Genomic DNA, 25273 nt, shown 5'->3' on the forward strand with positions numbered 1-25273 from the left:
CTTCCTTCCTTTACCCTCCCTCCCTTCCTTTAAACCCCTCCCTTCCTTTAAACCCCTTCCTTTACCCTCCCTCCCTCCCTCCCTTCCTTCCTTTACCCTCCCTCCTTCCTTTAACCCCCTCCCTCCCTTCCTTTACCCTCCTTCCCTTCCTTTACCCTCCTTCCCTTCCCTTATCCCCCTCCCTTCCTTTATCCCCCTTCCTTCACTCTCCCTCCCTTCCTTTACCCTACCCTCCCTTCCTTTACCCCCTCCCTTCCTTTACCCTCCCTTCCTTTTTCCCTCCCTCCCTTCCTTTACCCTACCCTCCCTTCTATTGCCCTCCCCTCCCTTATTTTATCCACCCTCACTTCCTTAACCCTCCCCTCCCCACCTTTACCCTCCCCTCCCCACCCCTACCCAACTTTTACCCTCCACTCCCCACTTTTACACTCCCCTACTCACCTTCACCCTCCCCTACTCACCTTTACCCTCCCCTGCCCACCTTTACCCTCCCCTAATCACCTTTACCCTCCCCTTCCTTTACCCTCCCCTCTCTTCCTTTACCCTTCCCCTATAGCTTCACCAGAGCTGCAACAGTTGGACAGCCACAAATTATTACCGACAAGAGAGTGGGGAGGGGGGTGAGAGAGTTAAAGGCCCAGTGCAGTCCCTTTTCTTGTATTTTATATATATTTCCACACTGAGATTAGAATAATACTGTGAAATTGTGGAAATTATGATAATGCCCTTTAATTGTAAGAGCTGTTTGAAAAGACCGCCTGAAATGTTTTGGCCTTCCTGGTGACATTACCAGGCGGAAAATTAGTTAACAGCACAATAAGAAAGAGAGTTCCAATCCTCTCTGCCAATGAGTTTTCAGTGTTCCCTTCACTCAGGCAACTCCTAGACAGTCCTAGCAAAATTCTTGCTTGAGAAATAGCTCTTTGCTAAGAAGCTATTTTTGCATATTTTTGGCCATTTGAATTGAAAACAGTCACAGTAAGATACTTAATTATTACCCATAAAGAATTTGATATTGAGATATAAAAGGCTGCATTGGACCTTTAAAGAGGAGACAAAAATAGAGAGAAAGAGAGTCCTGGTAGTAGATGCATTGTCAGTCTGGTTTAATGCTCCTATCTTCTCCTCCTCTTACACAGCCATCCCCCTCTCCTCCCAGTCTATACTGGTTTGAGAGTCCTAGGCCAGTCTATGAGGACCCCTCCACATTGATGGTGGTGACGGTGGCCATGAAGCACCTCTGGAAGAGGCGGTCTGGATCTGGAGGCTGGTTGTCACAGTCCAGTTTACCACTCAAGAAGTGCTTCTTAAACCCTTGGGGACCCGTAGGGGGGCTACTGGGGTGACTCTGACTCGGCCCCTCTCGTGGACTGGGTTCAGCACCTGAAAATACAATGTTTTCACATCAGTATTAGTATTTTGTATTTTGTGTCTGATGAAGAATCATGTAATACATTACTATGAGATGGAGAGCTTTTCTCTCTATGGGTCCCCGCTCTAAAATGTTACAAATATCTGCTGACTGAAATCGAGTCTTAGTTATTTTCCTTATACTCCAGAACCAGTAGCTTCTTATTCAAAAAAATATGGTTTCTGAGTAGCCATGCTGGAAAGCATACAATTGGATAGCTAACTGAAATCCTTTCATATCTCAAGTGGAAAGGACAAGGAGGAATCCTAAATAGGGGCTGTCTAAAAATATATTTTTCACTATTCTTATTAGGGACATCTTGTACACCATCTTGTAAAATGAATCAGTCTACTTTCACATGAACTGATTACACAGAGTGACAAATAATCGACTCCTACAGGCATGTCCAACATCTAATTAAATTATTTTCACTATAAAAACCTTAAACTCCATGATCTCGGTAGCCAGTTAGCCAATGGATTTGATTAACTTTACCAATCAGACAAAGGCAATCACAATGGAAGTTATTGGTTGCCGTTGCTAGACTGGTCAAACTGTGCATATTGAGAGTGAGTGTTCGTGAGTGAGATAGACTTTCATATGGAAACGACTACCCTGAGTCCTTACTTTGAGAATGCTACAGAATTTAATCTCAAATAACCCTTTTGGATTTTCAGAACGACACTTTCTTTTTGGTTAATGACGCTTTAATTTTGAGAGTCGAGTTGTGTAGTTAACGAAAGGCACTCTGAATGCTGCATGAATCTACATTACAATTACGAGCAGACAGCCGCCCCTTTCAGCATCAGCTCAGTTTCATCCCCCACCTTGAAACTGATCGCAGAGGATTAACATCAGTAGTACACTCCACTGTGGATTGGCTGTGTTTTCTTCTGGTTCCCCATCAAATTTCAAGGGCTACGCAGCATTCATTGTTTTTCTCCGCATGGCAGCAGTGGGTATATTTTGTTATTGCTCTGGCCTGGCAGCCACACAAAGAGACACTCACAAATATACACACACACACAGTTTGAAAAAGTATTCACCCAGTTCAGTTGATGCATATAAAAAAATGGTTTATTTGTCACGTGCACAGGATACAGCAGGTGTAAACAGTACAGTGAAACGCTTACTAGCAAGCTCTTTCCCAATAATGCAGTATATCTAAGGTAAGAATAAGATAAAATACAAACACGTGAGAAATAAAAACCAATTAGAATGTACGCTTCACACAGGGTCATGTTTCGAATGTGCTGCACAAATTGAAGGCTCCAAGGATACAAAATGTGAAAAATGTGCACTTGAATAATTTTTCAAGGCATGTTCAAATATTTTTGAATAAGAGAAGGATTAGAAGGATCCTCCCCAGTTCTTGCCAGCGTACCATGGGCTTTAGACTCGTTAAGTAACTCAGGCAGAGTGTTGTGAGACCATGTACCTCCAGGGTGAAGGAATGTACAGGCGTGGGTTGGAGGCAACCACGCACACACGCATGCGCAAGCGCACAGAAACACACACGCAAACACAGACAATTATCTCAGCAGGTGTGAGAAGAAATTAACTGTGAACTTTTCTATTAACAGACGCTTTCTGGCTTCCTGCAGTCTTCCTCTATGGCTATCCAGTCAGGGAAATCGAGAGGGGGAGGGGTTTACCTCTTCATCAACAACAAATGTTGTGCTTAATCAAGCGCAGTGGAAGTCTAGAACCATTGTTCATCTGATGGTCAAATGCCGACGCTTCTACCTCTCCAGGGAGTTTTCAGCTGTTATTGTGACTGTTGTACACATTCCACCTGGCACTTAAAAAAGTGTACGAGGCTATAAACAAGCAGGTAAACTTGCACCCAGAAGCTGATTTCCTTGTTTCTCTTGATGTTAATTCCATGCCATTACTTTTGATACTTTTGATATGTATATTTAAAACCAAATACTTTTAGACTTTTACTCAAGTAGTATTTTACTGGGTGACTTTCACTTTTACTTGAGCCATTTTCTATTTAGGTATCTTTATTTTTAGTCAAGAATGACAATTGGCTTCTTTTTCCACCACTGGTTACGAGTCATAACAGCATTCAAAATCCACATGACGGCTTAGTCATGATAATTAGTCTTCTCCAAGTTCTGATTGTCACGTTCTGGCCTTAGTTCCTTTGTTTTGTCTTTGTTTTAGTATGGTCAGGGCGTGAGTTGGGGTGGGCAGTCTGTTTGTTTTTCTATGTTGTATTTTGCGTTTGGCCTGGTATGGTTCTCAATCAGAGGCAAGTGTCGTTAGTTGTCTCTGATTGAGAATCATACTTAGGTAGCCTTTTTCCACCTGGATTTCGTGGGTGTTTATTTTCTGTTTTGTGTGTATTTCACTAGACAGGACTGTTTTGTTTGTTGGTTCTTCCTAGTTATTATTTTGTTTAGTGTTCAGTGTTGATTATATTAAAAATCATGAACACCTACCCCGCTGCACCTTGGTCCTCACCTTCTTCCACCGACGACAGCCGTTACACTGATGCTGCTGATGGTCATTAGTAACCTACCAAACTTGGTACTCAGCACTCTATTTTTTTTTTTTTTTTTTTTTTAGTTCATTTTATTTTTACAGGGACAGTGCACATTAATCAACGTTTCAGTAAAAGTGCCGGTTTTAGCCAGCCGGCTAATTTTCAACCGCAGTCCCTGGGCAGGTTATTAAAAACAATTACAATATAGACAATAGCACCATAGAACAAGCAAGACATAGCAACATAGGACAAACAAGACATAGCATACAGACAGAGCAACATAGAACAAAAAGCAGCAAGACAAAATTCATAAAAGCAACAAAGTGTTTCCACACCTCACAAGCTACAGACAACAGACAACATGGAAAGCGGCAACACACAGCTAGGGACCATGTTCACAAATCTGATTGACCTTCAGCCAGGTCTTCAAGCATTTTGTGAAAGTGTGATATGTGGTGCAGTTATGTGTGTCTGATGGCAGTGTATTCCAGACATGGGAAGCTCTCACAGAGAATGCAGATTTACTAAAGGTGCTTTTCCTTAGGGGAACTATACAGTCACCTCTCATGGCAGACCTTGTGGATCTGCTGCCATATGTCTGGGTTTTCTGTTTAACAAAAATATTGAGTGGAGGGGGAGCCAGGCCATTAAGGATCTTGAATACAAGACATGCGTCGGTGTATTGCACAAGATTTTCCCAACTCAAGAGCTCATGCTTTCTAAGGATGTGACAATGATGATGGCTATTAGGCTTCCTATCAAGCACTTTGAGAGCCTGTTTGTAGACAGACTGAATAGGTTTTAATGTTGTACAGCAAGCTTGGGCCCAACTAGTCAAGCAGTATGTTAAGTGGGGGAGTATCATAGATTTGAAGTACAGTTTTGCTACCTCTGTAGTCAAACAATTTCGTATAAATCGGAAATTAGCTAGATTGAATTTAGTTATTTGAATTACCTTTTCACATGCTTTTTAAAAGAGAGGTTGGAATCAAGTATGATGCCAAGGTACTTAAAATCGGATACCACCTGGAGCTTCTCCCCTGACACATAGACATCTGGCTCAGTAGCATCTGTTGCCCTCTTTGTGAAGAACATGCAAACAGTTTTTTTCACATTGAGATGCAAACACGAGTCACTGAGCCACTTTGTAATCTGGACCATTACAGTAGTGAGTTCTTGTGCAGCTTGTTGTTTGCTCTTTGCATGCACATATATCACTGTATCATCTGCATACATTTGAACTTCAGACCCAGTACAGACAGAAGGCAGATCATTAATGTACAGGCTGAACAGGAGGGGCCCCAGTATTGACCCTTGGGGCACGCCCACATCATAGCTACGAGTGGGCGACAGCTCATTGCTCACTCTGACACACTGAGTTCTGCCTTCAAGGTATGATTTCATCCATCTCAAGGCATCAGGGGAAAAGTTGAACTTGGACAATTTTGTGATGAGAATCTCATGGTTAACAGTATCAAAAGCCTTCCTTAGGTCCAGAAACACAGCCCCAACAGCACCCCCTTTGTCCATCTTGGACTTCACATTTTCCAGAAGAAAGCAGTTGGCCGTTTCTGTGGAGTGTTTCGCTCTGAAGCCAAACTGCATGGAGTGTAATGTGAAGGGGCTGTTGTTGAGGTGGGCAATCAGTTGTTCTGCTACACACTTTTCAACAACCTTTGACACCACAGGTAGTATACTAATGGGCCTGTAGTTACTCACGTCAGCAGGGTCGCCTGATTTAAAGATGGCCGTTATTATGGCCGACTTCCATACCCTTGGAAACACACCGAGACCAATAGATGTGTTGGTGACCTTAGTAATGGGGCCAATGAGTGACTCTTTGTAGTTTTTAAGAAAGGTAGAGTCCATCCCAAACACATATTTGGCTTTAGAGTTCTTTAGTGAGCTAATCACCTTGTTCACCTTTGACTCAGAAACCTCCCTTATGATGAAGACAGGTTGAGTGTCATTCACTAGCACTGAGCCCAAGAAATCAGTGGAGGGGTTCTGTGTCAGTAACCTGACAGAGTCAATAAAGTAGGAATTGAAGGCTGTTGCTATTTCAACTGCATCCTGTGTTAGATTGTTATTCACCATGATTTCTAGTCTTTTTGCAGTGTTACTATGGTCTTTCCCTGTTAACATTTTTAGATTCTCCCATATCAATTTAGAAATTCCCTTTGCTTCACCAATTATGTTAATAAAAAAGTTTGCCTTGGCCTGTCTGATTTCTTTTATCACCTTATTTCTCAACATGGTAAACCTACGTCTGTCATGCTCTAATTTAGATTTTAGGGCTATTTCTAGAGCATAATCTCGTTCTTTCATCAATTTCCAGATTTCTCCATTTAGCCAAGGAAGAGTGCTCTTTTGGCCAGGTTTGGATTTGATTTTCTTTAGGAAGCCATTTATTGTAGTCTGGATTGTGGATAGAAAAACCTGACTATCAGCTTCCACGTCTGTATAGGACAAGAGATCATTCCAGTTTATTCCCTTAATTGCTTTTTCAAAATAGTTTAATTCACTCTTAGGTATTCTGAGTTGATCCGGCTTTCTAACAGTAGAGAGGTTAAACCTGCTCTTAGACAGCTTTCTGGCTATAAGTGTCAGATTATGATCAGACAGCCCAGTAACCATATTGAATGATTTAGTCACTCTCTCTGGTTTATTACTGAACACCAAATCAATCTGTGTTTTAGAGCAACAAGTCACCCTGGTTGGCCCTTTAACTAGCTGTGTAAGGTCAAAGGTATTAGTGATCCGTTTGAGGGTTTTCCTACAACACTTGTCTTCATAATTAATGTTAAAATCTCCCATTAAGATGACCTCTTTCCCAAAATCACATTCCCTAAGCATGGTATTAAACTGATCAAAAAACACACTTTTGGTGTAATCACTCTGACATTTATATTTGTATTTATTATGGATCCCCATTAGCTGCTGCCAAGGCAGTAGCTACTTTTCCTGAGGTCCAGCAAAGTTAAGGCAGTTATACAATTTTTAAAACATTCACAACACACTAAGTGTGTGCCCTCAGGCCCGTACTCCACTACCACATATCAAATCAAATCACCTTTTATTAGTCACATGCGCCAAATACAGTGAAATGCTTACTTACAAGCCCCTAACCAACAATGCAGTGTAAAAAATATGAATACGATTAAGAAATAAAAGGAACAAGTCAAATAAAGAGCAGCAGTAAAATAACAATAGCGAGACTATATACAGGGGATACCAGTACAGAGTCAATGTGCGGGGGCACCGGTTAGTTGAGGTAATATGTACATGTAGGTAGAGTTATTAAAGTGACTAAACACAAATAATAACAGAGAGTAGCAGCGGCGTAAAATAGGGGGGGTGCATGCAAATAGTCTGGGTAGCCATTTGATGAGATGTTCAGGAGTCTTGGGGTTAGAAGCTGTTTAGAAGCTTCTTGGACCTAGACTTGGTGCTCCGGTACCGCTTACCATGCGGTAGCAGAGAGAACAGTCTATGACTAGGGGGCCTTCCTCTGACATCGCCTGGTATAAAGGTCCTGAATGGCAGGAAGCTTGGCCCCAGTGATGTACTGGGCTGTACGCACTACCCTCTGTAGTGCCTTGCGGCCTGAGGCCGAGCAGTTGCCATACCAGGCTGTGATGCAACCAGTCAGGATGCTCTCCATGGTGCAGCTGTAGAACTTTTGAGGATCTGAGGATTCATGCCAAATCTTTTCAGTCTCCTGAGGGGGAATAGGTTTTGTAGTGCCCTCTTCACGACTGTCTTGGTGTGCTTGGACTAGAGGTCGACCGATTATGGTTTTTCAATACCGATAACGGTTATTGGAGGACCAAAAAAAGCTGATACCGATTAATTGGGCGATTTTTATATATATATTTGTAATAATGACAATTACAACAATACTGAATTAAAACTTTTATTTTAACTTAATATAATACATAAATAAAATCTATTAAGTCTCAAATAAATAATGAAACATGTTCAATTTGGTTTAAGTAATGCAAAAACACAGTGCTAGAGAAGAAAGTAGAGTAGAGAAGAAAGTAAAAGTAAATGTGCCATGTAAAAAAGCTAATGATTAAGTTCCTTGCTCAGAACATGAGAACATATGAAAGCTGGTGGTTCAATATTCTCAGTTCTTCAATATTCCCAGTTAAGAAGTTTTAGGTTGTAGTTACTATAGGAATTATGACGCGTCAACTATTTCTCTCTATACCATTTGTATTTCATATACCTTTGACTATTGGATGTTCTTATAGGCACTTTAGTATTGCCAGCCTAATCTCGGGAGTTGATAGGCTTGAAGTCATAAACAGCGCTGTGCTTCAAGCATTGCTAAGAGCTGCTGGCAAAATGCAGTAAAGTGCTGTTTGAATGAATGCTTACGAGCAGGCTGCTGCCTACCACCGCTCAGTCAGACTGCTCTATCAAATATCAAATCCTAGACTTAATTATAATATAATAAACACAGAAATACGAGTCTTTGGTCATTAATATGGTCAAATCCGGAAACTATCATTTCGAAAACAAAACATTTATTCTTTCAGTAAAATACAGAACCGTTCCGAATTTTATCGAAAGGGTGGCAACCCTAAGTCTAAATATTGCTGTTACATTGCACAACCTTCAATGTTATGTCATAATTATGTACAATTTTGGCAAATTAATTACGATATTCACACGGTTCGCCAAACTGAGCCAAACTGTTGCATATACCCGGACTCTGCTTGCACTGAACGCAAGCGAAGTGACACCATTTCCCTCGTTAATATTGCCTGCTAAAATGAATTTATTTTAACTAAATATGCAGGTTTAAAAAAATATACATCTGTGTATTGATTTTAAGAAAGGCATTGATGTTTATGGGTTGGTTCATTTGTGAAACGATTGTGCTATTTTCACAAATTATCTTTTGTTAAATCATCACCCGTTTGGCGAAGTTGAAGTAGGCTGTGATTCGATGATAAATTAACAGGCACCGCATTGATTGTTTGCAATGCAGAACAAGCTAGTTAACCTAGTATTATCATCAACCATGTGTAGTTAACTAGTGATTATGTGAAGATTGATTGTTTTTTCTAAGATAAAATTACTATTACTAGTCTGTTCAACCCCTCTTTCGTATCGTCTGAGATTCCCAAAGATTGGAAAGCGGCCGCGGTCATTCCCCTCTTCAAAGGGGGAGACACTCTAGACCCAAACTGTTACACACCTATATCCATCCTACCCTGCCTTTCTAAAGTCTTTGAAAGCCAAGTGAACAAACAGATCACCGACCATTTCGAATCCCACCGTACCTTCTCCACTATGCAATCTGGTTTCCGAGCTGGTCATGGGTGCACCTCTGCCACGCTCAATGTCCTAAATGATATCATAATCATCATCGATAAAAGACAATACTGTGCAGCCGTGTTCATCGACCTGGCCAAGGCTTTCGACACTGTCAATCACCGCATTGTTATCGGCAGACTCAACAGACCTTGGTTTCTCTAATGACTGCCTCACCTGGTTCACTAACTACTTCTCAGATAGAGTTGTGTGTCAAATCAAAGGGCCTCTTTTCCGGACCTCTGGCAGTCTCTATGGGGGTGCCACAGAGTTCAATTCTCGTGCAGACTCTTTTCTCTGTATATATCAATGATGTCGCTCTTGCTGCGGGTGATTCACGCCATTTCCGGTCACAACTTGCAGACTTGTTTAGGTGTTGCTGTGCGTTTTGTTGCCAACCTTACTTTGCTACCTGACAACTTTACGGTATTTACTTTTTACCGTTTATATTTTTGTTTTTTCCCTCAACTTTTTCACTCCGGACGCTTTATCTGGACATGGTTCGTCAGGACCTCCAACAGCCGAAGCTAAGTAGTAACATTAACATGATACCTTCTAATTGCAGTCGCTGTACTCATAATATACAGGAAAACGATGTGCTACAAGCCCAGCTTCAGACGCAATCGTTAGGCAAGGGTAATTTCAGTGTAGGAAAGGATGAAACAGCATCTGTGCCACCAGTAAGTACAAATAGTAACGTTAGTATAAATCCCCTTGCACGGTCCCCGCAGCCGGACAACTTTCTCACGGTTTCTGGAAGGAAATGCTGTAGGAATGCTAAACCGGTGTCGCTCATTCAGCCGACAGAAACTTTCAACCGGTTTTCCCCATTAAGCAGCGAGTGGGAGTCAGAGGCCGAGCCTTCTCTTGTCTCTACTCCTCCCGTTACGGGGTCTGAGACGCTGTAGCTTTCCACCATTAGCTCTGACAAATTGAAAACTCTAGTCATTGGCGACTCCATTACCCGCAGTATTAGACTTAAAACGAATCATCCAGCGATCATACACTGTTTACCAGGGGGCAGGGCTATCGACATTAAGGCTAATCTGAAGATGGTGCTGGCTAAAGCTAAAACTGGCGAGTATGGAGATATTGTTATCCACGTCGGCGCAACATAGCGATCACCAAGCGCAACATAGCTTCAGCGTGTAAATCAGCTAGAAAGATGTGTCGGCATCAAGTAATTGTCTCTGGCCCCCTCCCAGTTAGGGGGAGTGATGAGCTCTACAGCAGAGTCTCACAACTCAATCGCTGGTTGAAAACTGTTTTCTGCCCCTCCCAAAAGATAGAATTTGTAGATAATTGGCCCTCTTTCTGGGACTCACCCACAAACAGGACCAAGCCTGACCTGCTGAGGAGTGACGGACTCCATCCTAGCTGGAGGGGTGCTCTCATCTTATCTACCAACATAGACAGGGCTCTAACTCCTCTAGCTCCACAATGAAATAGGGTGCAGGCCAGGCAGCAGGCTGTTAGCCAGCCTGCCAGCATAGTGGAGTCTGCCACTCGCACTAGCAAGTGTTGTCAGCTCAGCTATCCCCATTGAGAACGTGTCTGTGCCTCGACCTAGGTTGGGCAAAACTAAACATGGCGGTGTTCGCCTTAGCAATCTCACTAGAATAAAGACCTCCTCCATTCCTGTCATTATTGAAAGAGATCATCATACCTCACATCTCAAAATAGGGTTACTTAATGTTAGATCCCTTACTTCAAAGGCAATTATAGTCAATGAACTAATCACTGATCATAATCTTGATGTGATTGGCCTGACTGAAACATGGCTTAAGCCTGATGAATTTACTGTGTTAAATGAGGCCTCACCTCCTGGCTACACTAGTGACCATATCCCCCGTGCATCCCGCAAAGGCGGACTATCGGACCACCATTTTATTACGTTTGCAATTGCAACAAATAATCTGCTCAGACCCCAACCAAGGAACATCAAAAGTCGAGCTATAAATCACAGACAACACAAAGATTCCTTGATGTCCTTCCAGATTCCCTCTGTCTACCCAAGGACGCCAGAGGACAGAAATCCGTTAATCACCTAACTGAGGAACTCAATTTAACCTTGCGCAATACCCTAGACGCAGTTGCACCCCTAAAAACTAAAAACATTTCTCATAAGAAACTAGCTCCCTGGTACACAGAAAATACCCGAGCTCTGAAGCAAGCTTCCAGAAAATTGGAACGGAAATGGCGCCACACCAAACTGGAAGTCTTCCGACTAGCTTGGAAAGACAGTACCGTGCAGTACCAAAGAGCCCTTACTGCTGCTCAATCATCCTATTTTTCCAACTTAATTGAGAAAAATAAGAACAATCCGAAATTCCTTTTTGATACTGTCGCAAAACTAACTAAAAAGCAGCATTCTCCAAGAGAGGATGGCTTTCACTTCAGCAGTGATAAATTCATGAACTTCTTTGAGGAAAAGATCATGATTATTAGAAAGCAAATTACGGACTCATCTTTAAATCTTCGTATTCCTTCAAAGCTCAGTTGTCCTGAGTCTACACAACTCTGCCAGGACCTAGGATCAAGAGAGACGCTCAAGTGTTTTAGTACTATATCTCTTGACATAATGATGAAAATAATCATGGCCTCTAAACCTTCAAGTTGCATACTGGACCCTATTCCAACTAAACTACTGAAAGAGCTGCTTCCTGTGCTTGGCCATCCTATGTTGAACATAATAAACGGCTCTCTATCCACCAGATGTGTACCAAACTCACTAAAAGTGGCAGTAATAAAGCCTCTCTTGAAAAAGCCAAACCTTGACACAGAAAATAAAAAAAACTATCGGCCTATATCGAATCTTCCATTCCTCTCAAAAATTTTAGAAAAGGCTGTTGCGCAGCAACTCACTGCCTTCCTGAAGACAAACAATGTATACAAAATGCTTCAGTCTGGTTTTAGACCCCATCATAGCACTGAGACTGCACTTGTGAAGGTGGTAAATGACCTTTTAATGGCATCAGACGGAGGCTCTGCATCTGTCCTCGTGCTCCTAGACCTTAGTGCTGCTTTTGATACCATCAATCACCACATTCATCTGGAGAGATTGGAAACCCAAATTGGTCTACACGGACAAGTTCTGGCCTGGTTTAGATCTTATCTGTCGGAAAGATATCAGTTTGTCTCTGTGAATGGTTTGTCCTCTGACAAATAAACTGTAAATTCCGGTGTTCCTCAAGGTTCCGTTTTAGGACCACTATTGTTTTCACTATATATTTTACCTCTTGGGGATGTCATTCGAAAACATAATGTTAACTTTCACTGCTATGCGGATGACACACAGCTGTACATTTCAATGAAACATGGTGAAGCCCCAAAATTGCCCTCGCTAGAAGCATGTGTTTCAGACATAAGGAAGTTGATGGCTGCAAACTTTCTACTTTTAAACTCGGACAAAACAGAGATGCTTGTTCTAGGTCCCAAGAAACAAAGAGATCTTCTGTTGAATCTGACAATTAATCTTAATGGTTGTACAGTCGTCTCAAATAAAACTGTGAAGGACCTCGGCGTTACTCTGGACCCCGATCTCTCTTTTGAAGAACATATCAAGACCATTTCAAGGACAGCTTTTTTCCATCTACGTAACATTGTAAAAATCAGAAACTTTCTGTCCAAAAATGATGCAGAAAAATTTATCCATGCTTTTGTCACTTTTAGGTTAGACTACTGCAATGCTCTACTTTCCGGCTACCCGGATAAAGCACTAAAGAACCCCAAAATTTGATCATATTACTCCAGTGCTAGCCTCCCTACACTGGCTTCCTGTCAAGGCAAGGGCTGATTTCAAGGTTTTACTGCTAACCTACAAAGCATTACATGGGCTTACTCCTACCTATCTCTCTGATTTGGTCCTGCCGTACATACCTACACGTACACTACAGTCACAAGACACAGGCCTCCTAATTGTCCCTAGAATTTCTAAGCAAACAGCTGGAGGCAGGGCTTTCTCCTATAGAGCTCCATTTTTATGGAATGGTCTACCTACCCATGTAAGAGACGCAAACTCGGTCTCAACCTTTAAGTCTTTACTGAAGACTCATCTCTTCAGTGGGTCATATGATTGAGTGTAGTCTGGCCCAGGAGTGGGAAGGTGAACGGAAAGGCTCTGGAGCAACGAACCGCCCTTGCTGTCTCTGCCTGGCCGGTTCCCCTCTTTCCACTGGGATTCTCTGCCTCTAACCCTATTACAGGGGCTGAGTCACTGGCTTACTGGGGCTCTTTCATACCGTCCCTGGGAGGGGTGCATCACTTGAGTGGGTTGAGTCACTGATGTGATCTTCCTGTCTGGGTTGGCGCCCCCCCCTCCCCCTTGGGTTGTGCCGTGGCGGAGATCTTTGTGGGCTATACTCGGCCTTGTCTCAGGATGGTAAGTTGGTGGTTGAAGATATCCCTCTAGTGGTGTGGGGGCTGTGCTTTGGCAAAGTGGGTGGGGTTATATTCTTCCTGTTAGGCCCTGTCCGGGGGTGTCCTTGGATGGGGCCACAGTGGCTCCTGACCCCTCCTGTCTCAGCCTCCAGTATTTATGCTGCAGTAGTTTATGTGTCGGGGGGCTAGGGTCAGTTTGTTATATCTGGAGTACTTCTCCTGTCCTATTCGGTGTCCTGTGTGAATTTAAGTGTGCTCTCTCTAATTCTCTCTTTCTCTCTTTCTTTCTCTCTCTCGGAGGACCTGAGCCCTAGGACCATGCCTCAGGACTACCTGACATGATGACTCCTTGCTGTCCCCAGTCCACCTGGCCGTGCTGCTGCTCCAGTTTCAACTGTTCTGCCTTATTATTATTTGACCATGCTGGTCATTTATGAACATTTGAACATCTTGGCCATGTTCTGTTATAATCTCCACCCGGCACAGCCAGAAGAAGACTGGCCACCCCACATAGCCTGGATCCTCTCTAGGTTTCTTCCTAGGTTTTGGCCTTTCTAGGGAGTTTTTCCTAGCCACCGTGCTTCTACACCTGCATTGCTTGCTGTTTGGGGTTTTAGGCTGGGTTTCTGTACAGCACTTTGAGATATCAGCTGATGTACGAAGGGCTATATAAATATATTTGATTTTATTTTTATTATTTTTTTATTTTCACCTTTATTTAACCAGGTAGGCTAGTTGAGAACAAGTTCTCATTTGCAACTGCGACCTGGCCAAGATAAAGCATAGCAGTGTGAACAGACAACACAGAGTTACACATGGAGTAAACAATTAACAAGTCAATAACACAGTAGAAAAAAAATGGGCAGTCTATATACAATGTGTGCAAAAGGCATGAGGAGGTAGGCGTATAATACAATTTTGCAGATTAACACTGGGGTGATAAATGATCAGATGGTCATGTACAGGTAGAGATATTGGTGTGCAAAAGAGCAGAAAAGTAAATAAATAAATAAAAAAAACAGTATAAAAACAGTATGGGAATGAGGTAGGTGAAAATGGGTGGGCTATTTACCAATAGACTATGTACAGCTGCAGCGATCGGTTAGCTGCTCGGATAGCTGATGTTTGAAGTTGGTGAGGGAGATAAAAGTCTCCAACTTCAGCGATTTTTGCAGTTCGTTCCAGTCACAGGCAGCAGAGTACTGGAACGAAAGGCGGCCAAATGAGGTGTTGGCTTTAGGGATGATCAGTGAGATACACCTGCTGGAGCGTGTGCTACGGATGGGTGTTGCCATCGTGACCAGTGAACTGAGATAAGGCGGAGCTTTACCTAGCATGGACTTGTAGATGACCTGGAGCCAGTGGGTCTGGCGACGAATATGTAGCGAGGGCCAGCCGACTAGAGCATACAAGTCGCAGTGGTGGGTGGTATAAGGTGCTTTGGTGACAAAACGGATGGCACTGTGATAGACTGCATCCAGTTTGCTGAGTAGAGTGTTGGAAGCCATTTTGTAGATGACATCGCGAAATCGAGGATCGGTAGGATAGTCAGTTTTACTAGGGTAAGCTTGGCGGCGTGAGTGAAGGAGGCTTTGTTGCGGAATAGAAAGCCGACTCTTGATTTGATTTTCGATTGGAGATGTTTGATGTGAGTCTGGAAGGAGAGTTTGCAGTCTAGCCAGACACCTAGGTACTTATAGATGTCCACATATTCAAGGTCGGAACCATCCAGGGTGGTGATGCTAGTCGGGCATGCGGGTGCAGGCAGCGATCGGTTGAAAAGCATGCATTTGGTTTTACTCGCGTTTAAGAGCAGTTGGAGGCCACGGAAGGAGTGCTGTATGGCATTGAAGCTCGTTTGAGGTTAGATAGCACAGTGTCCAATGACGGGCCGAAAGTATATAGAATGGTGTCGTCTGCGTAGAGGTGGATCAGGGAATCGCCCGCAGCAAGAGCAACATCATTGATATATACAGAGAAAAGAGTCGGCCCGAGAATTGAACCCTGTGGCACCCCCATAGAGACTGCCAGAGGACCGGACAGCATGCCCTCCGATTTGACACACTGAACTCTGTCTGCAAAGTAATTGGTGAACCAGGCAAGGCAGTCATCCGAGAAACCGAGGCTATTGAGTCTGCCGATAAGAATATGGTGATTGACAGAGTCGAAAGCCTTGGCGAGGTCGATGAAGACGGCTGCACAGTACTGTCTTTTATCGATGGCGGTTATGATATCGTTTAGTACCTTGAGCGTGGCTGAGGTGCACCCGTGACCGGCTCGGAAACCAGATTGCACAGCGGAGAAGGTACGGTGGGATTCGAGATGGTCAGTGACCTGTTTGTTGACTTGGCTTTCGAAGACCTTAGATAGGCAGGGCAGGATGGATATAGGTCTATAGCAGTTTGGGTCCAGGGTGTCTCCCTTTGAAGAGGGGGATGACTGCGGCAGCTTTCCAATCCTTGGGGATCTCAGACGATATGAAAGAGAGGTTGAACAGGCTGGTAATAGGGGTTGCGACAATGGCGGCAGATAGTTTCAGAAATAGAGGGTCCAGATTGTCAAGCCCAGCTGATTTGTACGGGTCTAGGTTTTGCAGCTCTTTCAGAACATCTGCTATCTGGATTTGGGTAAAGGAGAACCTGGAGAGGCTTGGGCGAGGAGCTGCGGGGGGTGGAGCTGTTGGCCGAGGTTGGAGTAGCCAGGCGGAAGGCATGGCCAGCCGTTGAGAAGTGCTTATTGAAGCTTTCGATAATCGTGGATTTATCGGTGGAGACCGTGTTACCTAGCCTCAGTGCAGTGGGCAGCTGGGAGGAGGTGCTCTTGTTCTCCATGGACTTCACAGTGTCCCAGAACTTTTGGAGTTGGAGCTACAGGATGCAAACTTCTGCCTGAAGAAGCTGGCCTTAGCTTTCCTGACTGACTGCGTGTATTGGTTCCTGACTTCCCTGAACAGTTGCATATCACGGGGCTATTCGATGCTATTGCAGTCCGCCACAGGATGTTTTTGTGCTGGTCGAGGGCAGTCAGGTCTGGAGTGAACCAAGGGCTGTATCTGTTCTTGGTTCTGCATTTTTTGAACGGAGCATGCTTATCTAAAATGGTGAGGAAGTTACTTTTAAAGAATGACCAGGCATCCTCAACTGACGGGATGAGGTCAATGTCCTTCCAGGATACCCGGGCCAGGTCGATTAGAAAGGCCTGCTCACAGAAGTGTTTTAGGGAGTGTTTGACAGTGATGAGGGGTGGTCGTTTGACTGCGGCTCCGTGGCGGATACAGGCAATGAGGCAGTGATCGCTGAGATCCTGGTTGAAGACAGCGGAGGTGTATTTGGAGGGCCAGTTGGTCAGGATGACGTAGAGATGGATTTTCTGATCCATCTCTACGCAGACGGCACCATTCTGTATACATCTGGCCCTTCTTTGGACACTATGTTAACAAACCTCCAAACGAGCTTCAATGCCATACAACTCTCCTTCCGTGGCCTCCGACTGCTCTTAAATACTAGTAAATGAATGCTCTTCAACCTATCGCTGCCCACACCCGCCCGCCCGACTAGCATCACTACTCTGGACGGTTCTGACTTAGAATATGTGGACAACTACAAATACCTAGGTGTCTGGTTAGACTGTAAACTCTCCTTCCAGACTCACATTAAGCATCTCCAATCCAAAGTTAAATCTAGAATTGGCTTCCTATTTCACAAAAAAGCCTCCTTCACTCATGCTGCCAAACTTACCCTTGTAAAACTGACTATCCTGCCGATCCTTGACTTCAGCGATGCCATTTACAAATTAGCCTCCAACACTCTACTCAGCAAATTGGATGCAGTCTATCACAGTGCCATCCGTTTTGTCACTAAAGCCCCATATACTACCCACCACTGCGACCTGTATGCTCTCATTGGCTGGTCCTCTCTACATATTCGTAGCCAAACCCACTGGCTCCAGGTAATCTATAAGTCTTTGCTAGGTATAGCTCCGCCTTATCTCAGCTCACTGGTCACCATAGCAATACCCACCCATAGCATGCGCTCCAGCAGGTATACTTCACTGGTCATCCACAAAGCTATCACCTCTTTTGGCCGCTTTTCCTTCCAGTTCTCTGCTGCCAATGACTGGAACGAATTGCAAAAATCCCTGAAGTTGGAGACTTATACCTCCCTCAATAACTTTAAGCATCAGCTGTCTGAGCAGCTTACCGATCGCTGCAGCTGTACACAGCCCATCTGTAAATAGCCCATCCAACCAACTACCTACCTCATTCCCATATTTGTTTTCGTTTTTCTGCTCTTTTGCACATCAATATTTCTACTGCACATATATCACTCCAGTGTAAATTGCTCAATTGTAATTACTTCGCCACCATTGGCCTATTTATTGCCTTCATTTGCACACACTGTATACAGATAAAAAAAATTATATTGTGTTATTGACTGTATGTTTGTTTATCCTATGTGTAACTCTTTGTCATTGTTTTTGTCGCACTGCTTTGCTTTGCTTTATCTTGGCCAGGTCACAGTTGTAAATGAGAACTTGTTCTCAACTGGCCTACCTGGTTAAATAAAGGTGAATTTAAAAAATAAAATAATAATAAGTTGAATGCTAGCTAGCAACTTACCTTGGCTTCTTGCAGCCACAAGGTCCTTTTGACGCTGCACTCGCACAACAGGTGGTCAGCCTGCCGTGCAGTTTCCTCGTGGATTGCAATGTAATCGGCCATAATTGGCGTCCAAAAAGTCTGATTACCGATTGTTATGAAAACTTGAAATCGGCCCTAATTAACCATGCCGATTAATCGGTCGACCTCTAGCTTGAACAATGTTAGTTTGTTGGTAATGTGGACACCAAGGAACTTGAAGCTCCCAACCTGCTCCACTACAGCCCCGTCGACGAGAATGGGGGCGTGCTCGGTCTTCCTTTTCCTGTAATCTACAACACAAAGTACCTGTCTATTGTGTGATTTATTGTGATGGTGTAGGCTATATATTAAATGGATTTATTAGACTTTTTAAAATGTAGGTGTTCCAAAGGTCTGAATCAGTGGCTTGTAGGCTATGCATGGAAGCTAGGAGATGCTAAATGTGTTTAAGCTAATTAACCTGTTGCGACGAGCAATCCCGTATCCGGGATCCTATTTATAGCCTCAAGCTCATTACCATAATACAACGTTAACTATTCATGAAAATCGCAAATGAAATGAAATAAATATATTTTTTCTCAAGGTTAGCCTTTTGTTAACAACACTGTCATCTCAGATTTTCAAAATATGCTTTTGAACCATAGCTAAACAAGCATTTGTGTAAGAGTATTGATAGCCTAGCATTGCATTAAGCCTAGCATTCAGCATGCAACATTTTCACAAAAACAAGAAAAGCATTCAAATAAAATCATTTACCTTTGAAGAACTTCAGATGTTTTCAATGAGGAGACTCTCAGTTAGATAGCAAATGTTCCGTTTTTCCAAAAAGATTATTTGTGTAGGACAAATCGCTCCGTTTTGTTCATCACGTTTGGCTACGAAAAAAACCTGTATCCAGGAGTGTAATTATCGCCGCAAGCTCATTATCATAACGCAACGTTAACTATTCATGAAAATCGCAAATGAAATGAAATAAATATATTAGCTCTCAAGCTTAGCCTTTTGTTAACAACACTGTCATCTCAGATTTTCAAAATATGCTTTTGAACCATAGCTAAACAAGCATTTGTGTAAGAGTATTGATAGCCTAGCATAGCATTTAACCTTAGCATTCAGCATGCAACATTTTCACAAAAACAAGAAAAGCATTCAAATAAAACCATTTATCTTTGAAGAACTTCAGATGTTTTCAATGAGGAGACTCTCAGTTAGATAGCAAATGTTCAGTTTTTCCAAAAATATTATTTGTGTAGGACAAATCGCTCCGTTTTGTTCATCACGTTTGGGTAAGAAAAAAAACGAAAATTAAGTCATTACAACGTGAACTTTTTTCCAAATTAACTCCATAATATTGACAGAAACATGGCAAACGTTGTTTAGAATCAATCCTCAAGGTGTTTTTCACATATCTATCGATGATAAATCATTCGTGGCAGTTTGGTTTCTCCTCTGAAGAAAATGAAACGCGCATGGACCTGGAGATTACGCAATAATTTCGACGGAGGACACCGGGCGGACACCTGGTAAATGTAGTCTCTTATGGTCAATCTTCCAATGATATGCCTACAAATACGTCACAATGCTGCAGACACCTTGGGGAAACGACAGAAAGTGCAGGCTCATTCCTGGCGCATTCACAGTCATATAAGGAGACATTGGAACACAGGGCATTCAAAATCTGGACAATTTCCTGTATGAAATTTCATCTGGGTTTCGCCTGTAGCATTAGTTCTGGGGCACTCACAGATAATATCTTTGCAGTTTTGGAAACATCAGAGTTTTTTCTTTCCAAAGCTGTCACTTACATGCATAGTCGAGCATCTTTTCGTGACAAAATATCTTGTTTAAAACGAGAACGTTTTTTATCCAAAAATTAAAAGAGCGCCCCCTATCTCGAAGAAGTTAACGGTAAATTACAGTGAGTCTGGCAGTAATTGACAATCACCGGGTGACAAAATTTCATGACCGCCACATTCCTACTCCTGCGTCCCCCATTCGGCAAATCAGATCATGACTATGTACTCCTGTTTCCTGTTTTACAAGAAGAAGGTCAAACACGAAGTACCAGTGACTTGCTTTGTTGAGAATTGGTCATCAGAATCAGAGATTATGCTACAGGACTGCTTTGCTAGCGGTGACTGAACTATGTTCCGAAACTCCCCCGATAACATCAACGAGCTAACCACCTCTGTCACCGGCTTCATTAGGAAATGCATCAGCAACGTTGTCCCCACAGTGAAAGTTCACTGCTTCCCCAATCAAAAGCCCTGAAATAACACAGAGATTGTCGCTAAACTAAAGGACAGGGTTACCGCACACAGGGTTATCGCTGACAAGTACAAAAAAATCCTGCTACGACCTCCACAGAGTCATCAAACGAGCAAAAGGACAATATAGGAAAGGTGGAATCATATTACATAGATGCCGACACCTGCCGCATGTGACAGGGGCTACAGTCCATTACTGATTACAGGGGAAGACCCAACTGTGATCTGCCCTACAATGCCTCTCTACCAGACAAAACTTGTTAAAGACTCCAGCCACCCAAGCCATAGACTGTTCTCTCTGCTTCCGCAAGGCAAGCGGTACCGGTGCATCAAGTCTGATACCAACAGTATCCTGAACAGTTTCAATCCCCAAGCCATAAATTTGCTAAATAGCTAACAAAATGGCTACACAGACTATCTGAGTTTACCCTTGTATTTTTTCTCTATGCACACTCACAGGACTCTACACACTCACACACACTGACACTTCAACACACACACTCACAGGACTCTACACACTCACACACACTGACACTTCAACACACACACTCACAGGATTCTACACACTCACACACTGACACTTCAACACACACACTCACAGGACTCTACACACTCACACACACTGACACTTCAACACACACTCACAGGACTCTACACACTCACACACACTGACACTTCAACACACACACTCACTTAATTTGCTCACACACACATTTTATACGGACTCTCACTCTCACTCTCTCTCTCTCACAATGAACTTTTATTCTAAGAAGGCTACTTATATTAAGTACAATCTTGGTATCTATGATGATAATGGATTTTAAGGCATGGAGGTTATTCTGCCAGATAAGTGGAAAGTCATTGAGCCACTGTAGGAGCCCTTTGCTAGAGCATTCATAATCAGCCCCTGTTTTCAATGTTATTTGTTCCTACTGTACTAAGGAATGGGCATCTTACTGCATCCTATACACCAGATGCCCCAAGCCTTTCTGGCATGTCAAATTAAAATGATTTCCATAGAGATGAGCTTAACTTCTGTTCATATCTTATGTTTCCATCATATACTGTAGCATTAAAGCACCTTGAGGGTCGGATAAACGCAATTCAAATAAAATGCATTTTTATAGCCATCAAATGAACATATGATACTATATTGAATTCTATAGGCTCTTTTGGCATGGGTCCTATTCATTGGGGCACAACGTAGCAATGCGTTTTTTAACAGAAAACGAAAACAGGTAGTCCCTCCCTGTTTCAGTTTTCTTCCGTTTGGTGCTTAGTGAATACGAACCTTGCCTTGTAATAATGGGTCATACAATTGGTGACATACCTGGTGCTATGAGGGGCAGTCCGTTGTCAAGCCCTCTGGGTTTGGTTGCGATGAACAGATAGCACAGGACACAGATAGTGATGATGAACGCTAGCAGGACCACAGCTGCTATGGACAGGCCAACCAGCGCTCCCAGACTGTCAGACAGAGTGGGTGAGAAGAGGGGAGGAATAGAGAGAGGGAGTGTGAGTGAGAGAGCGATAGAGAGAGAGCAAGAGCGAGAGAGAATTTCATGGAACGAATGAAAGAGAAAAGAGAATATAAAGTACAGCAGACAAATGAAAGAGAGAATAGGAGAGGAAGGAAACAAGAGATATTTAAGTTCTTCTATGCACTTTCAAAGATATAAACATTTCTTTTGACGTTTGAAAATGTTATCATACGTTTTAGAAGTTGTGCAGCAGTAACTGAGAGACTGTTGAGTGTGATCAAAGGCAAAACATAATTTCCACTTTGACAACGTTCCACTTCAGAAAATGCACATATCATCAAATTCAAATGAAATTCTTCCCCTGTATGCAGTGATGACACATGCATTCCACTGAAATGAGAAGAAAAGTCCTTTGATGAAAAAAAAATGATATCTACAATCACTGCCTCTAAGTATTTTCATTTGAAATTATATCAGACTATTTGCATTTACTTTTAATTTCTGCTTTGACTGACTGGTGTTTCATTCCCAATCAGAAACTAGAACATTCTTATTTTGTTTTACCCAAAATGCAAAGCACCTAAGAAAACAACTTCAATCAAACTAATTGACTGTTAAATCAATCAAATCAATTAAGTCTCACCTAAAACTTAAAGCACAAGAGAGTGGAGGGAATAGTTATCCTGTATCAGTGCCTAGTCAGGCGGAATATTATCAATCAATTACAAGTGCATTTAATATGCATTCTGAAAGAGCCTATAGTGGTTTATGAAGACAGATCACTGTTACCACAAGATGCCAGTGCCACAACTTAACAATAATGATGAATGAGTCTGAAAGCGACACAGAGCAGCTTTTTGAAAAGGCATTAGGATCAGCAACAGATTATTTTATATTATGTTTGGCCCGTGCACACACGCACACACACACACACACACACACACACACACACACACACACAAACAACCTAAGCCTGATGTATAATTTTCAACTTCCTGTTATTAACCAAGGCATCAAAGGAACACTTCCGAACCTGCATCACTCTCTGCCATGGGATTAAAATCATAAACTTTTCTGTTCAGTTCTGTAAGGACTTCTTTCACTTCTTTCACAGCAGCAACCCTTATTCATGTGATCTCTCTATGACCAGTCATTCACTGTGGGATCCTCAGAAAGCCCTTTCAAGATGGCTTTCTTTCTCCACAGGGCAACAAGAAGCCCTTTCAAGATGACTTTCTCCATAGGTCGACGGAAAGCCCTTTCAAAATGACTTTCTTTCTCCACAGCTTGCCCTTGTGATCTATTTATAGAACTAGATGAGAAGGAGAGGGGATGCTGTTGACAGGAACCTTCCCCATTGCTGGTTGCCTTAAAGCAGCTCATAGGGAGCCTCACAGGGAGCCTCACAGGGAGCTTCACATGGAGCCTCACAGGGAGCCTCGTAAGTAGCTTTAAAGCAGCTCACAGGGAGCCTCGCACGGTGCCTCACAGGGAACCTCGCAATGATTCTCGCATTTAGCCTTAAAGCAGTTCACAGGGAGCCTTAAAGCAGCTCACATGGAGCCTTAAAGCAGTTCACTCGTAGGGAGCCTCACAGGGAGCCTTAAAACAGCTCACTCGTAGGGAGCCTCACAGGGAGCCTCGCATGGAGCCTCGCAGCCTTTTCATTAAAAACATTGAAGTACAATTATAAAATATCACAAACACTACAGGTTAGCCAGGCGTTTTGTTTCCATGTGAATGAAAGAGATCGTAAGACAGCTACTGCTCAAACACAATATCGCTACAGGATACTACTGTATTTGTAGGAGAAAACAGAACCCCCTCTCATAATGTTGGGTGGTTTGAAGGACTGACTCCATGGAAATGTTTAAAAGCCTGCATAACTGAATAATGCATTAAAGGGGCAATCCGCAGTTGCTACATTCATTTTTAGACTGTTAAATGAATGATATATGTATAGCCATTGATTTTTGTTTTACTCCAATGTTTGTAAACAAAGTCAATGATAAACACTTTTCTAGCTTCAAAACATGCTTAAAACTATCATTTTCATCTCATGGATGGTCAGTCCTTGCATCCATGGCTCTGTCTAGAGTTTCTCAAGCTGCATCCCTCAACTGTTTATTGTTTGAACTGCAGATTGGTGCTTTAAAGTGGCTTTTATACATGATGACTACCTGCCTGACAGACTCAACAGCTGGCTACATCATCTTCACATCGTGAAGAAGACGTTATAGTACAGTAGTACAATGTGCCTTCTGACAGCTTCTGAATGACTCATATAATAGCTTTTGTATCACTGGCTAAACGTCCAATTAAGTGTTCATGGGAAGTGTTTATGACATGCTACTGTCATTAGAACACTCATTTCATATGTCAAAGCATTTTGCAGACCTATCTGTGACATCAAGTTGAAATTCAATTAAAAAAAGACCCAAATACAAAATGCCCTTCAAGTTTAGCACTTTGGTAGGCTATTCTCTGACATTTACATTTACATTTAAGTCATTTAGCAGACGCTCTTATCCAGAGCGACTTACATTTCAATGCATTTTTGTAGAAACTCAGATCTGGATCCTCACAATATCAAGCGCATCTAATTTTCCACAGCTTCTACTAATTTGCTTATTGAAGTCTTCACCTCTCCTACACTGCAATGCTGCAAAGGTCACTCATTCTTAAATCCACTGGCTGCATCATCATTAGATTTGTTTTATATGAGTATGTTAATGTGGGGACTTGACAGCATTTATTTTCACTTATAGGTTTACATAATGCAACAAGCACCTTCCTGTGATGTGTTCATCATGATGGAGCCATTGATGCATGGCTTCTAGCATTGTAGTTGCTTTTTACCAATACACAAAACATATTTTCACCAATACACCACTACACCTATCACATTTGGGAGTTGCCAGAGAGAAATTCACTGTATAAAAGAAAGAGTGCAGTGCAAAGTGTTATAAGCATTCCTTATAAGTTAGCAAAGTTACATTATTATTCTTACCTCAACCACCACATGTATCCATACTCGTATGGGAAAAAACTGTTAGGGTCATCACAACAGTATTTCATGTCATTGAAGCCACAGCAGAAAAGAGCTCCTGCATCGTTGTCCGGTTTAGGGCACGTGAACTCGTTTACGAGCACTTTCTCTGCGTTGTAGTAGCTCGTGCAGTCCGCGCTCATGCTGACCCCAAACGCGCAGACACGCCAACTATACAATCTGTTGGATCAATTGAAGTTTCAATCCGTCCATATTATTGTCAA

The 25273-nt window shown here is 42.7% G+C and overlaps 1 protein-coding gene across 1 annotated transcript; it reads right to left on the minus strand.

Annotated features, from left to right (window-relative positions):
• Positions 1 to 552: 552 nt before the first annotated feature.
• On the minus strand, positions 553 to 25273 carry LOC115107438 (protein shisa-like-2A). The gene is made up of 3 exons (XM_029630837.2): positions 25011 to 25273; positions 21850 to 21986; positions 553 to 1383 (listed from the first exon to the last, which is right to left on the minus strand). Exons 1-3 carry the CDS (start codon positions 25190 to 25192, stop codon positions 1190 to 1192), a joined length of 513 nt encoding a protein of 170 aa, XP_029486697.1. The 5' UTR covers positions 25193 to 25273; the 3' UTR covers positions 553 to 1189.

Source organism: Oncorhynchus nerka, linkage group LG24, assembly GCF_034236695.1.
Source record: "Oncorhynchus nerka isolate Pitt River linkage group LG24, Oner_Uvic_2.0, whole genome shotgun sequence".
Lineage (NCBI taxonomy): Eukaryota > Metazoa > Chordata > Actinopteri > Salmoniformes > Salmonidae > Oncorhynchus > Oncorhynchus nerka.